We start from the raw sequence: 17,268 nt of genomic DNA on the forward strand, positions 1-17,268 counted from the left end.
ACACACAGCTCACATCACACGTTACTTTTCCGCAAGGTTCAGGCTCCTTGAGGCAGCTTTAGGGTCTGGATCCCAGTGTTTAGGATTAAACCCCTGTTTTTAGGGTCTAACTCCTCATTTTTGGAGCCTAAAGTCTAGTTTTTAGGGTCTAAATCCTTGTTTTGAGGTCTATGCGACCTGGTTTTAGGTCTAAATCCTCGTTTCTGGTGTCTAAACCCCTCGTTTTAGGGTCTAAATCCTTGTTTTGGGGGTCTAAACAAGTAGTTTTAGGATCTAAATCCTTGTTTTCAGTATAAACCTCCTGTTTTAGGGGCTAGATCCTAATTTTAATGGCAAGACCCATACTTTTAGGATCTAAATTCTCTGTTTTGGTCTCATTTTTTGTCTAAACCACAGTTTTAGGGTCTAAATCCTTGTTTTTAGGGTCTAAACCCACTGTTTTAGGGTCTAATTCTTCGGTTTTGGGGTCTTAAGTCTAGATGTTAGGGTCTAAATACTCGTTTTTGGGATCTATACCCCCAGTTTTAGGGTCTAAAAGCTAATTTTTAGGTCTAATCCCATACTTTTAGGGTCTAAATCAATTTTTTGGGGTCTAAACTGCCGGTTTAAGGGTCTTAATCCTCGTTTTTTGGTCCTAAAGTCTAGTTTTTAGGGTCTAAATCCTCGTTTTAGGTCTATAACACCTGGTTTTGGGTCTAAATCCTCGGTTTTGTGGTCTAAACTCTCAGTTTTACCATCTAAATCGCCTTTTTTTGGTGTCTAAACTCCCAGTTTTAGGGTGTGGATCCTCGTTTTTAAGGACTAAACCCTTGGGTGTAGGGTCTAAATCCTTGGTTTTGGGGTCTGAACACCCTGTTTTAGGGTCTAAATCCTCATTTTTTTTGGTCTAAACCCACACTTTTAGGGTCTAAATCCTTGTTTTTGGGTCTAAACCCTCAGTTTTAGCGTCTAAATCCCCTCTTCTTGGTGTCTTAACTCCCAGTTTTAGGGTTTGGATCCTCATTTTTAGGACTAAACCCCTCATTTTAGGGTCTAAATCCTTGTTTTGGGGGTTTAAACAACCAGTTTTAGGGTCTAAATCCTCGTTTTAAGGACTAAACCCCTGGTTTTAGGGTCTAAATCCTTGGTTTTGGGGTCTATATCATGGTTTTTAGGGTCTAAATCCCCATTTATGTCCATATCATCTTTTTCGTGTCTAAATCCTTGTTTTTGGGATCTAAACCCTCGGGTTTAGGGTCTAAATCCCCTTTGTTGTGTCTAAACTCCCAGTTTTAGGGTCTAGATCCTCGTTTTTAGGATTAAACCCCTGGTTTTAGGGACTAAATCCTTGTATTTGGGGTCTAATCACCCAGTTGTAGGGTCTAAATCTCCATTTTTTGGTCTAAACCCACAGTTTTACGGTCTAAATCCTCATTTTTTGGGGCCTAAAATCTAGTTTTTAGGGTCTGAATCCTTTTTTTCTGAGGTCTATACCACTTGGTTTTGGGTCTAAACCCTCAGTTTTAGCACCTAATCCTCTTTTTTTGGTGTCTTAACTCCCAGTTTTAGGGTCTAGTTCCTTTTTTTTAAGGACTAAACCCGTGGTTTTTGGGTCTAAATCCTTGGTTTTTTGCCCCTATAGTCTAGTTTTTAGGGTCTAAATCCTCATTTTACGTCCACACCACGTGGTTTTCGCATATAAATCCTTGTTTTTGGGATCTAAACCCTCGGTTTTAGGGTCTAAATCCCCTTTTGTGTGTTTTAACTCCCAGTTTTGTGTTTTAACTCTGTGGGGTGTGCTGGGTTTGTGGAATTCCCAGGCAGCAGCCGGGCCTGCACAGCCCTGACATCAACCAGCACCGTTTCTGCCGAGCGTGTGACTGTTGGCGAGTGGCACACGGCTGCGGATCCGCTTCTGGGGCGACAAAGGCCCCGGTGAGCCGAGAGGGAAGCAGGGCCCAGGCTTTGCTCCTGCTCTGGCAGGGCCCTGCTCGTTCCACACTAGCCCACAGGTTGCCCCAGCTGCACAAGAGTTGCAATAAGCGGCTTGGGGAAAAAAGTCCCTGGAGGTGAGAGCTGGGTGAGAAGCTGGGTGCCAGGGCTGTGTGCACGGAGAAGAGCCTGCCTGCCTCATGGGGACCCTGCCTGGGGCAGCCCTGCTTCAGTGGGGACACCGAGCCGTGCTGAGGGCCTGGGGATGCTCCTGGGCCCTCCCCTGGGCCCTCCCAGCAGATGTGGGGAGATGGGCAAGGGGCAAGCTCTGCCCCAGGAAGGGGGAGGTTGGGTGACGCGCCTCTGGGGGACTCCAGCCCCACGGGCAGCTGCTGGCCCACAGACCCCAGGCAAGAGAAGGACAAAACACACCATCTGCTCCATAAACAACTCTCTTTATTCTCGACAACTCTAAAGACTGAAACGGAAGCCCCGAAATGGCTGGGGAGCTGAAGTTCCCTCCTGCTGGGGCTGAGCCTGGCCAGGAGCTGCTCCTGCTCAGCTCTGGGCCTTCCGCTCCAGATGGGCACAATATTTCTCAGGGATGCCCAAGGGCCTGCAGAGGAAAGAAAGGGTCAGTCAGCCTGTGCTGCAGCGGCATCGAGCTGCAGGAGCGTGGCCCGGAGCGCAGTCTGGCTGATGAGGATGCCACGGGAGCTGTGAGGTGGCTCAGGGCAGCCGGGAAGGCCTGAGGGACAGGCAGGGGAGCAAGCGGGCGCCGGCGGCCCCTCACCTGAACTCCTGCAGCAGCTGCTGCTTGTGGCGGGCGATGCGCAGGCTGCGCTGCTGGGCCTCCTCCTGCCGCCGCCGGGCCTCCTCGAACTCGGCCACCCGCTCCCGCGTCAGCTGCTGCTGCCGCTCCTGCATCTGGCGCCGGACGGCGCTGGCGTGCGCGAGCCGCTGCTCTGCCCTCCGCGCCGCCTCGGCCTTCTCCTTCTGCAGCTGCTCCCGCAGGGCCCTGCGGGACGGGGGACAGAGAGGGGAGAGGGGCGGGTGAACGGCCCCGCCGCAGCCCCTGCCCGCGGGGGCCTCGGCCGGCACCGCAGCCCCCAGCCGTGGCCGATTCTTGCCAGGAGCCCCCTGTCAGCTCCCCTCTTGGTCCAGGCAGGGTCCCTCTCACCTGAGGCTCCTCTCGAAGTCTTGCCGGTCCCGTTGTACCTGGATGGCCGCCTCGTGCTCGCGCCGCGCCATCTGCTCACAGCGGCTCCGCTCCAGCTGCTGCTGCAGCGCGGCCTTTCTCCGCGCCGCCTCCAGCTCCTTGCGCCGCCACTCGCGCTCGGCGGCCTCCTGGCTGCGCTTGGCCCTCAGCGCGTCCTGCCCAGGGGACCGCGGTGACGCTGGAGGGGGCGGCGGGGGCTTCCCGCAGAGGCCAGCTCTGCCACCGCTGCAGCGGGGCTCTGCCTCTCTCCCTCTCCCTCGCCCTGCTCCAGCTGCTACTCGGCGCCCGCAGCCCCCCAGGAGAGAGGCCCCGTGCAGGGAGCTCCCCCGTTGCTGCCCCGGGGGGGTGATGGGGAAGGTGGCGAGGGAGGCAGTGGGGGAGGGAGCACGTGGCATGTGCTTGGCAGCGAGTTGCTCACCTGCTCTGCCTTCTGGTCCCGGGCCCTCTCCTGCATGGCCCTGAAGCGTGCAATCTCCTTCTCTTTCTCCTGGCGGAGTCGCGCCTGCTCGGCCTCCAGCTTGGCCTCCCGCTCCTGCGTGGGACACAGTCTCGTGGCAGATCCCTGCAGCCCCATGAACCTACCCCACAGCCACCCACGCCCAGGCCTCTTACCATTTTCTGCCGCTGGTACTGCAGAATCCGCTCGTCTGCCAGCCTCTCCAGCTCGGTCTGCTCCTCCTTGAGCTTCCGATTCGCGTCATTGACACGTTTGATCTCCGCCTGGGTTTTCTTCTGCTGCTCCCGTCTGCGCTGCAAGTCCTGACGGTGGTGCAGAGGCTCCGAGGGTGAGAGGGCAAGTGCCACAGCACAAATTGCTCCCTCCCCTCTCCCCAGGGGCCTTCCTCAGGGCCCAGCAGCAAGGGGTCACTTTCTGAGGATGCCTCAACTTGCCCAGCAGACCAGAGCTCTCATTCTGACGGCTGTTGCTCCACACACCCAGTGTGACTTGCCCAGCACGGGCTCACCCTTCCATCCAAGGTGAACACCCAACCGCAGCCCCCCTGCTCCCCGGCGGGTCCCCGGTCGCACCTTCTGCTCCTCCATCTTCAGCTGCTCCATCTGCTGCCGCAGCTCCTGAGCCTCCTCCTCTTGTTGCACAGCTCTCAGAGCGCGCTCCTCCGCGTTCTTCTCCATCTGCCTGACGATCTCCTGTCTCCCTCTGGAGAGCAGAGAGCAGAAGGGATCCCTCCAGCTCCGTCCCACTCCCAGAGGCAGAAAGCCCAGCGCTCCATCAGGACTCCAGTGCTCCATCAGGACTCTGCTGCAAACCTGATCAGCTCCTGCTTCCTCCTGCGCTCCAGCTCCTCCTGCTTCCCCTCAGCCTTTTTCCTCTCCGCCTCCACCATCCTGGCCAGGCGATTCTCTTCTTCCTGCAGCTCTTTTGCGATGAGCTGCTTCTCCAGGATCTGGGCGTCGCGGATCACGTGGCACTTGGTGCCCAGGAGGAGCTGTGGGGCAACAGGGCTCGCTGCTCTCTGAGCCAGACTCTGCAGCGGCAGCAGGGCCAGGCACAGGGATGGAGGCGGGGAAACGGGCAGGAGAGGAAGGCCCTGGGAGCAGGCAGCTCAGGCAGGGGCCAGCTGATGCCAGGCAGCCCCTGCACCCACCGTTTTGAACTCTTTAATCTCCTCCTCCTGCTCCAACCGCTTCCTCTCGGACTGCTTCAGCAGGGCCTGCGCCCGCTCCCGCGCCTCCTCCTCCAGCTCGCTCGGCTTCTCCCTCTGCTGCTGCTCCAGGGCCTTTTGCCTGGCCACCTTCGAGCGCTCTCTCACGGCCTCCTGAGGGGACAGGATGTCTGGCTTTCAGCAGCCCTGCCAGCCCAAGCCCAAGCCCAAGCCCGAGTCCAAGCCTGAACCCACCCCGGGGTGCTGCGGGGCAGCCTGGCTCACGAGGGACATGTTCCCCCGCAGCCTGGCCCCTTCCCACAGCCCTGCTAAGACACCCCACTCCCATTGCAGGCTGCCAGAGATGCAGCACAGAGGCTCTCCCACAGCACTCAGGGCTCCCCACGCACTGGGGGAGCAACCAAGGAATGAAGGGGCAAGAGGAGAAATGCTTACGAGTGCGGCTGCCCTCTGCGCTTTGAGGGCTGCCAGCTGGGCCTCACGCTCCTCCTTGGAGAGGACTCGAGCTGATTCCTCAATGCGCTGCAGATCCCTGTGGCTGATGATGAGGGATGCTGCTGGCTTCTCTGCACGGACACTGGGGCTACATGGCACAGAGAGTTGTCAGAATGCAGTGCCCAAGGGCCACCTTCATAGGACACAAGCAGCAGGCGCCTGGCGACAAGGACCCTGAGGAGCCCCGGCCAGGGGCCGTGCTCAGGGCCACAGAGGCACCAAAAAACCCCAGCGACAGCCACTCAGGCAGTGCAGGGGAAAGAAGCTTCCTCTCCCCGAGGCAGGACACAAGAGGCCATCTGCGTGGGGCACGAGCAGCAGGCAGGGACCGAGCCACCGTGGAGCTCAGGAGCCCTGACCAGTGGCTGTGCTTGAGCACAGTGCCAGACTGCCCCAGGGGAAAATCCCTTCCTGACCCCAGCACTGGCCCTGAGCTTGTGAGCAGGACCTGCCTCCTGCTCCCACGGGCTGCTCACACCTCCCAGGACATGCCCGAGCCCCCTCTCATCCTGGAGCCATCTCAAATGCCCCCGGCCTGACCTGCCCTGGGGCTGAGAACCCACCCCCCCCGTGCCTGGCAGGGCACCAGTGGGTGCTACAGAGCACTGGGACCCCTGGCAACATCTCTGCACCCCATTGCTTACGTCTTCTCCCTCTGGATCCGCAGGGCATGAGGAGGCTGGGCTCTGCAGGGCTCCTTGGGAAGGCTCCTTGCTCTAGCCCCCACTCTGCGGTGGGAAAGGCTTTCCATGCCTCCGGTGGGCTTTGAGGGTGGCTCTGGCAGGAGCTGGATGGCAGCAGAGAACTTCCAGCAGCCTTGTCTGGCCTCTGTTCTCCGGTCTCTCTCCTTGCCAAAGAACCTCACTCAAAGCAGCCCCTCAAGGGTCTCCTCTCGCCTGTCTGCAGCTGCCTCTGAGCCGCTCTGCCAGCGAGACCCAGGAGCTGCTCCCTTTTGTACCCCCCGCCCCGCCCCGAGCACTGTGACATTGGCGTTGCCGGGTGTGGTGCTGGGACACGGTGGGGATGGGGCCCCCTGCACAGCCCTGGGCTTCTGTCCCCACTCTGGGAATTGTCCATTTCATTTCAGCAGCACTCACTATGACCTGGAACGGCTGCATCAGGCCTCTGCCTCCCTCCCCCATTAAAAAGTTGTGGAGATGTGTTCCCCAGACGTGAAGAGAGCCTGTTGCAATCTTCCCCCAGAGCTGCTGGGCTGTTCCTCTGGCCTCTCTCTGCATTTCTGTCCTTCAGTTCCCTTCCCTTTTAGCTCTTTGCACACTTTAATCACATGTAATAAGGGGTAATGGGATGAAGCTGCAATTCCATTGAAACATAAGAAAAAGCTCTTTCACTGTCAGGGCGAGGGAGCCCTGGCCCAGGCTGCCCAGGGAGGCTGTGGAGGCTCCTTCCTTGGAGGTCTTCAGGACCCACCTGGACACGTTTCTGTGTGACCCGATCTAGGTGGGAGCTGCATCTGCAGGGGGGGTTGGACTGGATGAGCCCCAAAGGTCCCTTCCAACCCTCCGATTCTATGATTCTACAATTGTTTCCCAGTCCAAGGATTGCCTCCCGGATCCTTCCAGTGCCTCAGTGTGCATCCTAAGGGGGTTCCTTCAATCCCCTGAGGGTCTATTCCCCGTTATAAAATGATGCAAGGCAAAAAAAAAAAAAAAAACCCTTTTCCCCAAATCTCAAGAGGTTGGGGGCTGGCAGGGCCCAGTGAGCCGTGGCTCTCCACAGCTCTCAGGGGACAGCAGACTGTTCCACACCTCTGAGTGCAGACTCACTGCAGGTTAAACACAAGTCAATACTTGCCGAATTGGTATCAATTTTGGATCTTCTTTTGTCTTTAATATCATCAGGGAATGAGTTTTCTCTTTCCCTGGTTCTGGATTGACAGGCACTGCAGTTATCTGCACTCCTTGTATAACCGAGTGTCTTAGCCTAGTAAAACAAGGTATGAAACAGGGAATTCTTAACAATCCTCCAAAAACCCCAAAAATGCTACTATTCCAGCCCCTGCACCCACCTTTCTGAACTCTTTCATCTCCCTGGTGTCCCAGCTCTGGCTGCTGCTGGTGCCAATGTTTCTGGTGAGGAACCTGGAGAGCAACCTCGAGAAGCTGCTGCTGGGGCTCTGAAGGGGGTGGGAAGGGGTCCCGAGGCTTCTGTTCTCTCTCTCAGGCAATCAAATGGGCTGGAAGAAGCAAAATAAACACAGGAAAACGGCGATCACCCCGCAGCGAGCAACCTGAGCGCCGATCTGTCTTGTGGGCAGGAACAAGCTGCTCCCGGCCCCGCTCCTCCCTCAGGGCGGGAACGAGCCGCCCCCGGCCCCGCTCCTCCGTCAGGGGAGCAACGGAGCGCCCTCAGCCCTGCTCCTTCTCCTTCAGGTGCGGAACGAGTCTATCCCGGCCCTGCTCCTTCTCCCTCAGGGGAGCAACGAGCCGCCCCTGGCCCTGTTCCTTCTCCCCCAGCGGGGAAAACGGGCCGCCCTCAGCCCCATTCCCATCCCAGTCCCAGGGCAGAAGGGGCCCCCAAGCAACCCCAACTCCGGCATGATGGCTGCCGAGGGGCCTTCATCCCCCTCACCTCACACCCACAGGCGTTGCTGTACCCGCTGAGGAGGCTTGAGACCCTGCAGAACACCTCGCCAAGTAGGGACTCACCAGTTCCCCGTGGTGGGCAGCAGGGCGAGGGGACAGAGCCTTCCATCACCTCTCCCTCTCGGCACACAGCAGCCCGGGGCGTCATGGCCGCAAACCAGGACACCATCTGCTCAGAGGAGTTTGTCATCAACTACACCTTCAGCGTCTGCGACCCCGAGCACACAGGTAGCCAAGGGGCCAGGGCTAGTGCAAGGGGGGTGGTCCACAGAGCTGGGCACCAGCCGGAGCTCTGTCAGGGGTGGCCCCAGGGCCCGACAGCTCCCCCTGTGCCACAGGGACGGTGGTGGCCCAGCGGGTGGTCGAGTACCTGCAGGCAGTGAGCGGTCAGAGCGCAGAGGAAGGGCCTCTGAGAGCCCTGCGCCTCATGCTGGAGCCCTCGGCCACGGGCACGGTGCTGGACATGCCAACCTTCTGCGCCGTCATGAGGGACTGGATCGCGTCGTGCCGCCAGGAGAGGTCAGTTGGTGGAGGAGCAGGGCCAGAACTCGTGCTCCGGGCAACGTGACCCACTGTTGCCACTTCCTCAGGGGCTTGCAGCTTGCCGAGGAGCAGGACGCGGCGGCTGGCAGCATCACAGACAGTTGCCACCTCCCTGGGGACTCGTGTCTGGCCCAGGTGGCCACTGACCTCAGCCTCGGGCCAGCAGGTGGGTGTCAGCGGAGGAAGGGGATGAGGGGTGGGAAGGGGGTGGCACATTTTTGTGGAGATGTGGCCACTGACTTGGAAATGGCAGTAGCCAGTAATTTTGGAAACCTGAGGGAGTAGTTTTGGTGCTGCCAGTCCTGGGTCAGACACGCTCAGCCTGGAGAAGGAGAGGCTGAGGGGAACCATGGTCCCTCTGTAGCTCCCTCGCAGGAGGCTGGGGTGAGGTGGGAGTTGGTCTCTGCTCCCCAAGAAGAGGAAACGGCCTCAAGTTGCCGAGGGGGAGGTTGAGATTGGAGCTGAGGGAGACCTTTTTCCCCGAGAGGGTTGTCAGCCCCTGCCCCAGGCTGCCCAAGGGAGGTGGGGGAGTCCCCAAAGCCATGGAGCTGAAATGCTGAGGGCCATGGGTTAGTGGTGGCTGTGGCGGGGTGAGGGGAGGGCTTGGACTCCAGGAGCTTCAGGGGCTTTTCCTGCCAAAACAATTCCTTGATTCTGAGGGGAAAAGTGTGTGTTTGATGTGGTTTTGAGGGGAAAATGCAAGCTTTCTGTGAACTTCTGAGGGAAAACGTGGAGTTTAGGCGGGCTTCTGAGGGAAAAAGTGAATGTGTGAGGAAAAACGTTTTTTGTGGACTTCTGAGGAAATGGTGTTTTCATGGACTTTTCAGGGGAAAAGTGGGAGTTTGTTAGAGTTTTGTGGGAAGAAGTGGCGATTTGGTGGAGTTCTGAAGGAAAAAGTGGATCTTTTGTGGTCTTCTGAGGAGAAAGTTGCTGTTTAGGTGGACTTCTGAGGGAAGAAGTGGGGTTTTGGGGCTTCTTCCTCATCCCCAGAGCTATTGCAAAGCCGTGGAGCTGAGGTGCTGAGGGCCACGGGTCTCCAGTGGGCTTGGCAGATTGAGCCTCCAGGAGCTAAAAGCTCTTTTCCAACCCAAATGATCCTCTGATGACTCTATAAAGCAAACCCACCCAGGTGGTGGCCCCCAAAACTCCTTTGTGCCCCCCTCCCAAATCCCTTTATGCCCCTCCTGCAGCTTGGGAGGGACACACAGCCCTGGCAGCTGGGGCCGACAGCGGTGACACGGACACCATCAGCAGGTAAGTGCTGCCTCACTGGGGGTCCCCAAGCCCCCTCCCCACATTCTCAACACCCTCAACCCCTCTCCTGCAGCACAGAGGCCACTGGCCTCCGCAGCCACCTGCAGCAGTTGGCTGCCCAGAACTCCAAGCTGCGACGGGACGTGGAGTTGGCTGAGGAGCTGAACGTCCAGCTGGCCGAGGAGATGGCACGGCTGAAGGCAGAGCTGCGCTGGTGAGGGGCGGCTGAGGGGCTTCCCTGGGGCTCCCAGGGCTGTTCCCCAAACCCTGGCACATCTCACCTATGAAAAATGCAACCAAATCTCTTATTTATTAACTCACAAATTATTAACAAATTCTTATTACTAATATTATTAACCCACAAATCCCTTTTTTGTGCTCAGATTGCCTGGTTTTGACCTCAAATCCTCATTTTTAACCCTCGAATCCCTGATTTTTATTCTCAGATCTCTCATTTTTAACTCCAAATCCCCAATATTAACCCCAGCTCCCTCATTTTTAACTCCAAATCCCTCATTTTTCACCTTCAAATCCCAATTTTTAGCCACACATCCCCATTTTTAACCCCAAATCCCCATTTTTTCACTCAGAAATATCCCTTTTTTCCCCTCAAAATCACATTTTTTCCCTAAATCTCCCATTAACCTCCAATCCACGTTTTTAGCCCCAAATCCTCATTTAGCTCCAAAAACCCGTTTTTCTTTTAATCCTCCCCAAACCCATTTTTCCCCAGTCTTCTATTTTTATCCCCTAAAGTCCCCCTTTTCCCCCAAACACCCCATTTGTTCCCAAATGTCCATTTTTAACCTCTCAAATCCCCCTTTCCCTCAAAATCTAATTTTTAATCCCAAATCTCCATTTATTAAGCCCTAACCCCCCCTTTCCTCCCAAATCCCCAATTTTCCCCCAAACTCCCTGTTTTTAAACCCACCTCCCTCTTTTTTACCTCCCAATCCCACTTTTCCCACCCCAATCCCCCCTTTTTAACCCTTTCACCTCCCTCTCTTGAATCCCTTCCACTCCCACCCCCACCATGCCCCTGGCCAGTAGCCCCGGCAGCAAGCCCCTTTGCCCCCGTCAGTAGCCACCAGGCCCTGGAGAAAGCCAAAGCCACCCTGGAAGAACTGGATGTGGCAAGGACAATGCTGACAGGGCTGGAGGAGCAGAACCATGAGCTGCGCCGGCAACTTCGCCAGCTGGTCAGTAGCCCAACCTCCCGGCTCCTCCGTGGGCTGCCAGCCCAGCCCAGGTGGCCGGCGGCTCAGGGACCATGTGGCAACCTCTCTCCAGGAGAAGGAGGAGAAACTCCTGCAGCTGCAAGCGGAGAGGCTTCAGGAGGAGGTGAGGTGGCCACCACATTGCTGAGATGGCCACCAAGGAGGTGGCTACCAAAGAGGGGGCCACCAACTTCCACCTGCCTTCCTGAGCAGAACCAGCAACTCCTTGCCGAGGGCCACAGGCTGAGGGAGCAGCTCCAGGCGCTGGGAGCTGAGAAGGCTTCCAAGGAGGCAAGTGGTGACCACTGTGGACAGCACCTAGCACTAAGGTGGCTACCAGAAAGGCAGCTGCACTTGCCCAGGCTAATGCAGACTCTTCCCCTCTTGCTCAGGCCCAGCTCTGCCATTCCGCTATGCTCCTCCTGTCCCAGGAAGGAGCCCTGGCCCAGGTGAGTGTGGCTAGTGCCAGCTCATGGGCTACCTCACGGCCCCCTCCTGTGGCAGTAGCCACCCGCTCAGGTTTGGTTGCCCCCTCCCAGGTGCGGCAGGGCGCGCTGCAGCTGGCGGGGGCGCTGGAGGGCTACAAGAGCAAAGTGCAGGTAGGGCTATGGGGGCTACCAGCCCACGAGCCCTGCTGGCCACAGCCAGGGAGCCAGAGCCCACACTGGGCTACCAGGCAGAGCCCCGAGGTTACCACTTTGAGGGGGGAGGAGGTGTCAGAACCCCCTTTTGTCCCACCACAGGAGCTGCAGCTGGTGGTGACGCGGCTCCGTGGCCACCTGGGTCAGTCCTGGGCGACCTGGGCTACGTAAGTCACTGGGGTGGGAGGGAGCTACTTGAAGGGGCAACTGTGGCTACTGGCCTGGCCCAGGGGGCTACCTGGTGCCTTCAGTTCATAGCCACCAGCCTCTGTCACGCAGGCGGCTGCATCTGGGCCGGGCTACCAACCACCCCGAGTGGCTTCTGGGCAGCGAGACCTGGGCGAGCTGCGGGGTGAGGAGGAACTTGCAGGGAGAAACGGGGGTTTTGGAGTTAAGGGGATTTGTGGTTAAAAGTGTGGATTTAGGGTTACAACATTTGGGGAAAAAACTGGGATTTGGGGGGAAAAAGAGGGATTTGGGGGTTTAAGAAATGGATTTGGGGTAAAAAATAAATTTGGGGCCAATAATGGGGGATGTAGGGGAAAAAAAAGGATTTTGGGGGGGGATTTTGCTGGTTAAAAACTGGGAGTTTGGGGTTAAAAATGGAGGATCTTGGGTTAAAAATGGGAGTTTTCAGAAAAAAAGGGGGGTTTTGAGGAAAAGAGGGATTTTGAGGGTGAAAAATGGTGATTTTAGGTTAAAGGTATAGATTTGGGGTGAAAAAAAGAAAAATTGATGATTCTAGGGGTGAAAAGGGGGGTTTGGGGGACTTAAGATATGGGGATTTGGGGTGAAAAATGGGGATTTGTGAGTTAAAACCAAGGGGCTTTAGAGTTTAAAGTGTGGATGTGGGCTTAAAATGGGGATTTGGGAAAAATTGGGGTTTTTTTGGAGAAAGGAGGAGTTTGGGGTTAGAAATGGTGATTTGGGGTTAAAAATAGAGGAACTGGGAATATAAGGGAGTGTTACGGTGAAAAACATGGATTTGGGGTTAAATCTGTGCCCAGGAGGAGGAAGAAAAACAGGAGGAAGAGGAGGAGGAGCAGCCACAGGCTGTGCTACCAGTGCCCTGGCAGCCACTAGCCACACCGAGGGTGTCACTGGCCACGTGGTGGGGGCCAAGAGCCACGTTGTGGCCACTGGTGCTGCTGGCCCTGCTCTGGCTCCTGCCCCACCACTGGCTCTGGCTGCCCCACGGCAGGGCCACCTGGCTCCAGCTCCAGTACTGGAGACCCCCTCCTCAGTAGAAATGAAGGGGAGGGGGCTGTCCCCAAAGCCCCCAGTCCATCCTAGTCCATTCCAGCTCGTTCCAGTTCATCCCAATCCGTCCCAGATTGTTCCAGTTTATCCCAGTGCTCCCCCCACCCTGCAAAAATAAACAGCCTCAGACTCAACATCTTGACAGCAACTTTATGAGCCTCCCTCAATCTCTCTGTGGGTTTGGGGTGGGGGGCGTGGGTAGTCCCAGTGAGCGGAGGAATAATGAGAGGGGAGAGGAGAGGAGAGGAGAGGAGAGGAGAGGAGAGGAGAGGAGAGGAGAGGAGAGGAGAGGAGAGGAGAGGAGAGGAGAGGAGAGGAGAGGAGAGGAGAGGAGAGGAGAGGAGAGGACCACATGGAGCACAACCTCTCGGAGTGACAAGAGTCTTCACACGAGATCTGATTTGTTAAACACACCTTGCAGTTATCAGTGCATACATAAGCTAAATCAAAGCCCTGTTAGACTAATGCTCTACTCTCCACTGTCTCAAAAGCAAGAGACTGATTTCTAGTCCCGACTACAACAGCACAAACCCAGAGGAAACCTGCTGGCTTCAACAGAAGGCATTCAGCTTTGCAGTGGTAAGAGGAGGGCAAAAGGTGGGCTCCCCAGGCTGCCAGTTCTGTGCCTGCACTTCACACAGATTTCCAGATAGCCATCATCAGAAAAGCTGGACATCTCCTTCAGCTTCAGCAGACTTTGTCTTTACTGCACTTGCATTTTTGATCTGTTTGTAAACCTTGTTCTACCATGTTTTGCTCCAGGCTCAGACACTTGTGGAGGGCCGAAGACAAGATCGCTGCAGGGAATCCCGATCCTTCAGGAGCCACCGGGACAGAGGCAATTAAACAAGGGGAGGGAAGAAAAAAGGGAAAGGATTGATGCAGCAGCAGCCACGGAGCAGCTTTCAGCAGCAGAGCAAAAGCTCCCTTTCAGCAGCAGACTGGTGCCCAGCCACCCTTGGGCAGTGGCTGCTTTGGAGCCCTGCAGTGCCAGATTCCTTGCTGAGCTGGATCCTGTGCAGGACAGTCGCTGGGAGCCCTTCAGGAAGCTCGGGGCAGCTCTCCTGGCTGTGTGCCCTCCTGTCCTCCTGCCCATCCCCAGCCAGCTGCCTGGGGTGGTGGCCCAGCGGGTGGTCGAGTACCTGCAGGCAGTGAGCGGTCAGAGCGCAGAGGAAGGGCCTCTGAGAGCCCTGCGCCTCATGCTGGAGCCCTCGGCCACGGGCACGGTGCTGGACATGCCAACCTTCTGCGCCGTCGTGAGGGACTGGATCGCCTCGTGCCGCCAGGAGAGGTCAGTTGGTGGAGGAGCAGGGCCAGAACTCGTGCTCCGGGCAACGTGACCTGTGGGAACAAAGAACTGGAAATTGGCAAAAATGTAAAGTGACCTTAGAGTATGTGACTGATTGTGGGCAAATGAGCTGATGTTACAGAATGCCCTGTCCAGAGTGTGAGAAGCAGCAGTGTGAGGGTGGAAAACAGACAAAGTGTGGAAGTCAGCAGTAATTACAAACAAAAACGAAGATGATGTGACTGACAATAAATTAGGGGCTGGCACACAGCATGGCAGCACTTGCTCTTGGCAGTGCTCCCCCTTCAGCAGCCCAGAGTGGGTTTGATGTGTTTCAGCGCATTGCCCCTATCCCCACTGGCCCGAGAGCAGCAAGTGGTGCCCCGTGTGAGGCAAAGCAGGCAGCGGCTCGTGTGCCGAGGAGCAACGGTGCTCTGCACCTGGTGAGCACCAGACAGCAGCACCTGTCCATGGGAAGCTGCCGGCACAAGTGAGTTCGGAAGGGGCTTTCTTTTCTTTTTCTTGTCTTTCTCCCCACACCTCTCCTTGTCCCTCCCACAGGGCCCTCAGTGGAGCCAGCGTTCTGGGCCCTCAGCCCCACAGACCAGCACCTTCCGACCAGGCCCCACGGCACACAGCTTGCCCGTGCCAACCACCTCACACTGCCGCCAACCCCGGTCTCTCCCTCTCTTAAATCATGGGATCCAACCTTTTTAAGGAACAAAAGTTGTATCTGCAGGCTTTAAAGCAGCTACTGAAGGCTGCCGACCGTTTGGTAACAGATAGCTGTAACTGAGAGTTGTAGCGTTGTTATTCAGAGATGTTGTACATGGTTCCCAGCAGAGGGAGCACAGAAGTAGCATTATGGTACAAGGTCGGGAAAGAGGTTAAAACTAAAAAGGAGCCGGGGCTTGCAGTTCCTGCCTCTGTTGCGATTATGTGGCGACTGATATGGCTTTACAACCTCTGGCGGGAGAGATAACAGAAACCTTTGAGATCCCATCTCGACGAGAGAAAGAAGTAACACCCAGTGCCCCCCAAAAGAAACAAGCAGGGGCACAAAGGATTAATATGAGAAATTAGAATCGGAGCCCCTGCATTATTCACCCCCCTCCCCGCATGTGCAGTGGAGCTGAACGGCCGCGGCTTCACCCGCCTCACGCATCCCCCCCAACCCCAACCCCATCCTGAGGAATCCCTGTAAAGCCCAGGGAAAAGGGACATTTTACAGGCATGTTTTAGGGAAGCATAAAATAATGGGCACCCTGTGGTGCTTCTGGTGATTTTGAGACTCCACCAATGGCTGCAACACGAGTCCCTGCCATATGTGGTTTTCAAAGAATTGATGAAAAGCATCACTGAAAGGGCTTCAGAGCCCGTTTACAGTAGGTATATTGGAGGGAATCTCTGGTGGATATCAACTGGTCCATGGGACTGGCAAGCACTTACAAGAATGGTGTGAATGCCAGCCCAGCATTGTGTTTGGAGGACTGAGTCTGTGGATCTGTGTACTCAGCAAGCCATGGGAAATTTGACTGATGGCACAGCGGTAGGTTATGAGATGCCAGCATTTTACACATATTCCCTCTCTTGGACACTGGAGCTGAAGTTACTGTATTGCACAGTGATATCAGTTCCAAAAAGCTGTATCACAGATCTGTGGATTGGAGGGATGTTCAACCCCAGCCCCCAAGATGAGGTTGCCGTAACAATAGGAAATGCTACGCCATTTACTGCTATGCTGTTAATTGCCCCACATAAGGAGTGTGTTTTGAGTACTGGTGTGTTGTCAGGACACATCAAACTTTAAATGGTCACTTTTTTTTTTCCTCTTGACTTCCCAGGCAGCATTTGCCATTCAATCTCTACCTAGGCTGCGTGGATTCCTGAAGTGGGATCTAGTTGTGCTGCCTGTGCCTACCAAAGTGGTAACTGTAAATCAATATCATATCCCAGGGCCTGCCTTTAACAACCCCATTTGGCCTGTCCCCTCTGAGGAGGCACTGACAGCACTGTCTGGGAATGAACATGGCTACCAGGCAGCTCCTGCCCCAGGGCAACAGCTCCCATATGCCCCTGGAGCCAACATGGCTGTCTGGTAGCCAGTGCCCCAGGGCTACAGCTCCCACATGGCCCAGGGTATTTTACAGACAGAGAGGGACTAGAAAATACAGACAAGGAGTCCTACAGAGAAAGAAAAAGAAAAACCAGTGATGGGCTAAAGACAGAGAGGGAGGAGGTGAAAGATGAGGGCAGGGAGCCAGACCGAGTGATGTGGAGAGACTGAAACTAGAAATTATGGACAACTGCCCTCATTCCCTGAGCGCTGGCCAGGAACTGCATTAGCAGGAGCCTCTAGAACTGTGCTGCCTGCAAAGGCCTGTCCTGGGCCCAGCCCTGCACCCTGACAGTGGTACCGACCATCCCCTTGTAGAGTGGACAGCATTGGGGAAGGGAAATTACCTGCTTAGCACTTTTCATGTCTTTCCTGCAGGTTCCTCAGCTGGTGAAGGTCGTCTTGGAGAGCTCACCTTATTTCAAGCAGATCAGCCCAATGGTGTGTGCTGTAAAGTATCACCTGGCCTGCATTCAACTTTCTGCATCCTTTTCATCGCTGAGGAGAACAGGTGAGACTGAAGGTTCCAAGAGGTTATCATAGAATCATAGAATGGTAGGGGTTGGAAGGGACCCATGAAATCATCTAGATCTTTCTAGATCTAAAGATCATCCGCTCAAGCAGATCCACCTTCCACTCTTCCTTATCTTTGCTGACAAAGATGTGGAACTAGTTCTTACAGGCTTATCTGCCATGGGGACATCTGGCTTCTTTGGCATTCAAGGACCCTTACATTCTGCTCTCTAAAACTTCAGAGAAGCTCACACTAAAGGTTTCACTCTACAAGCACATGCAGCTTACAGTTAACTGTTTAGGACTAGAGTTTGGTTAATACTTTCTTTTAGTATGGAAACACTGATGCCAGAGACCTCCAAAGAGAGATGTGATTCACCAGACAGGAAGCAAAGCTGTCTGCAGTGCCCCTTGACTAGGCTGAGGTGTAAAGGGAAACTGAGATTACACACAGGAAGAACTCTCTTGAAGTCTTGGGTAGAGCTGTAACAGGCTGCTGAGGCAGGGCTGGAGTTGTTCGTGCCTTTAAGTCATTGTCAAACATCTTTCCAGAACAGTTTGGCTTTAGAGATGAGCTGGT

General features: G+C 55.7%; 1 protein-coding gene across 1 annotated transcript; it reads right to left on the reverse strand.

The window, feature by feature from the left end:
* Positions 1 to 2,469: 2,469 nt before the first annotated feature.
* LOC133627598 (cilia- and flagella-associated protein 45-like) lies at positions 2,470 to 8,004 on the reverse strand. The gene is made up of 11 exons (XM_062013897.1): positions 7,920 to 8,004; positions 5,554 to 5,604; positions 5,191 to 5,309; positions 4,738 to 4,908; positions 4,400 to 4,578; positions 4,160 to 4,289; positions 3,743 to 3,889; positions 3,549 to 3,662; positions 3,092 to 3,285; positions 2,705 to 2,929; positions 2,470 to 2,527 (listed from the first exon to the last, which is right to left on the reverse strand). Exons 1-11 carry the CDS (start codon positions 8,002 to 8,004, stop codon positions 2,470 to 2,472), a joined length of 1,473 nt encoding a protein of 490 aa, XP_061869881.1.
* Positions 8,005 to 17,268: the final 9,264 nt, after the last annotated feature.

Source organism: Colius striatus, chromosome 23 (assembly GCF_028858725.1).
Source record: "Colius striatus isolate bColStr4 chromosome 23, bColStr4.1.hap1, whole genome shotgun sequence".
Classification (NCBI taxonomy): Eukaryota; Metazoa; Chordata; class Aves; order Coliiformes; family Coliidae; genus Colius; species Colius striatus.

Coding starts and splice junctions, on each gene's coding strand:
- LOC133627598 (XM_062013897.1), bottom strand. CDS start 8,004: ATGACGCCCCGGGCTGCTGTGTGCCGAGAGGGAGAGGTGATGGAAGGC. Junction 4,290..4,399: donor AGGAAGCAGGAGCTGATCAG/GTTTGCAGCAGA, acceptor TCTGCTCTCCAG/AGGGAGACAGGAGATCGTCA. Junction 3,663..3,742: donor AGTACCAGCGGCAGAAAATG/GTAAGAGGCCTG, acceptor TGTCCCACGCAG/GAGCGGGAGGCCAAGCTGGA.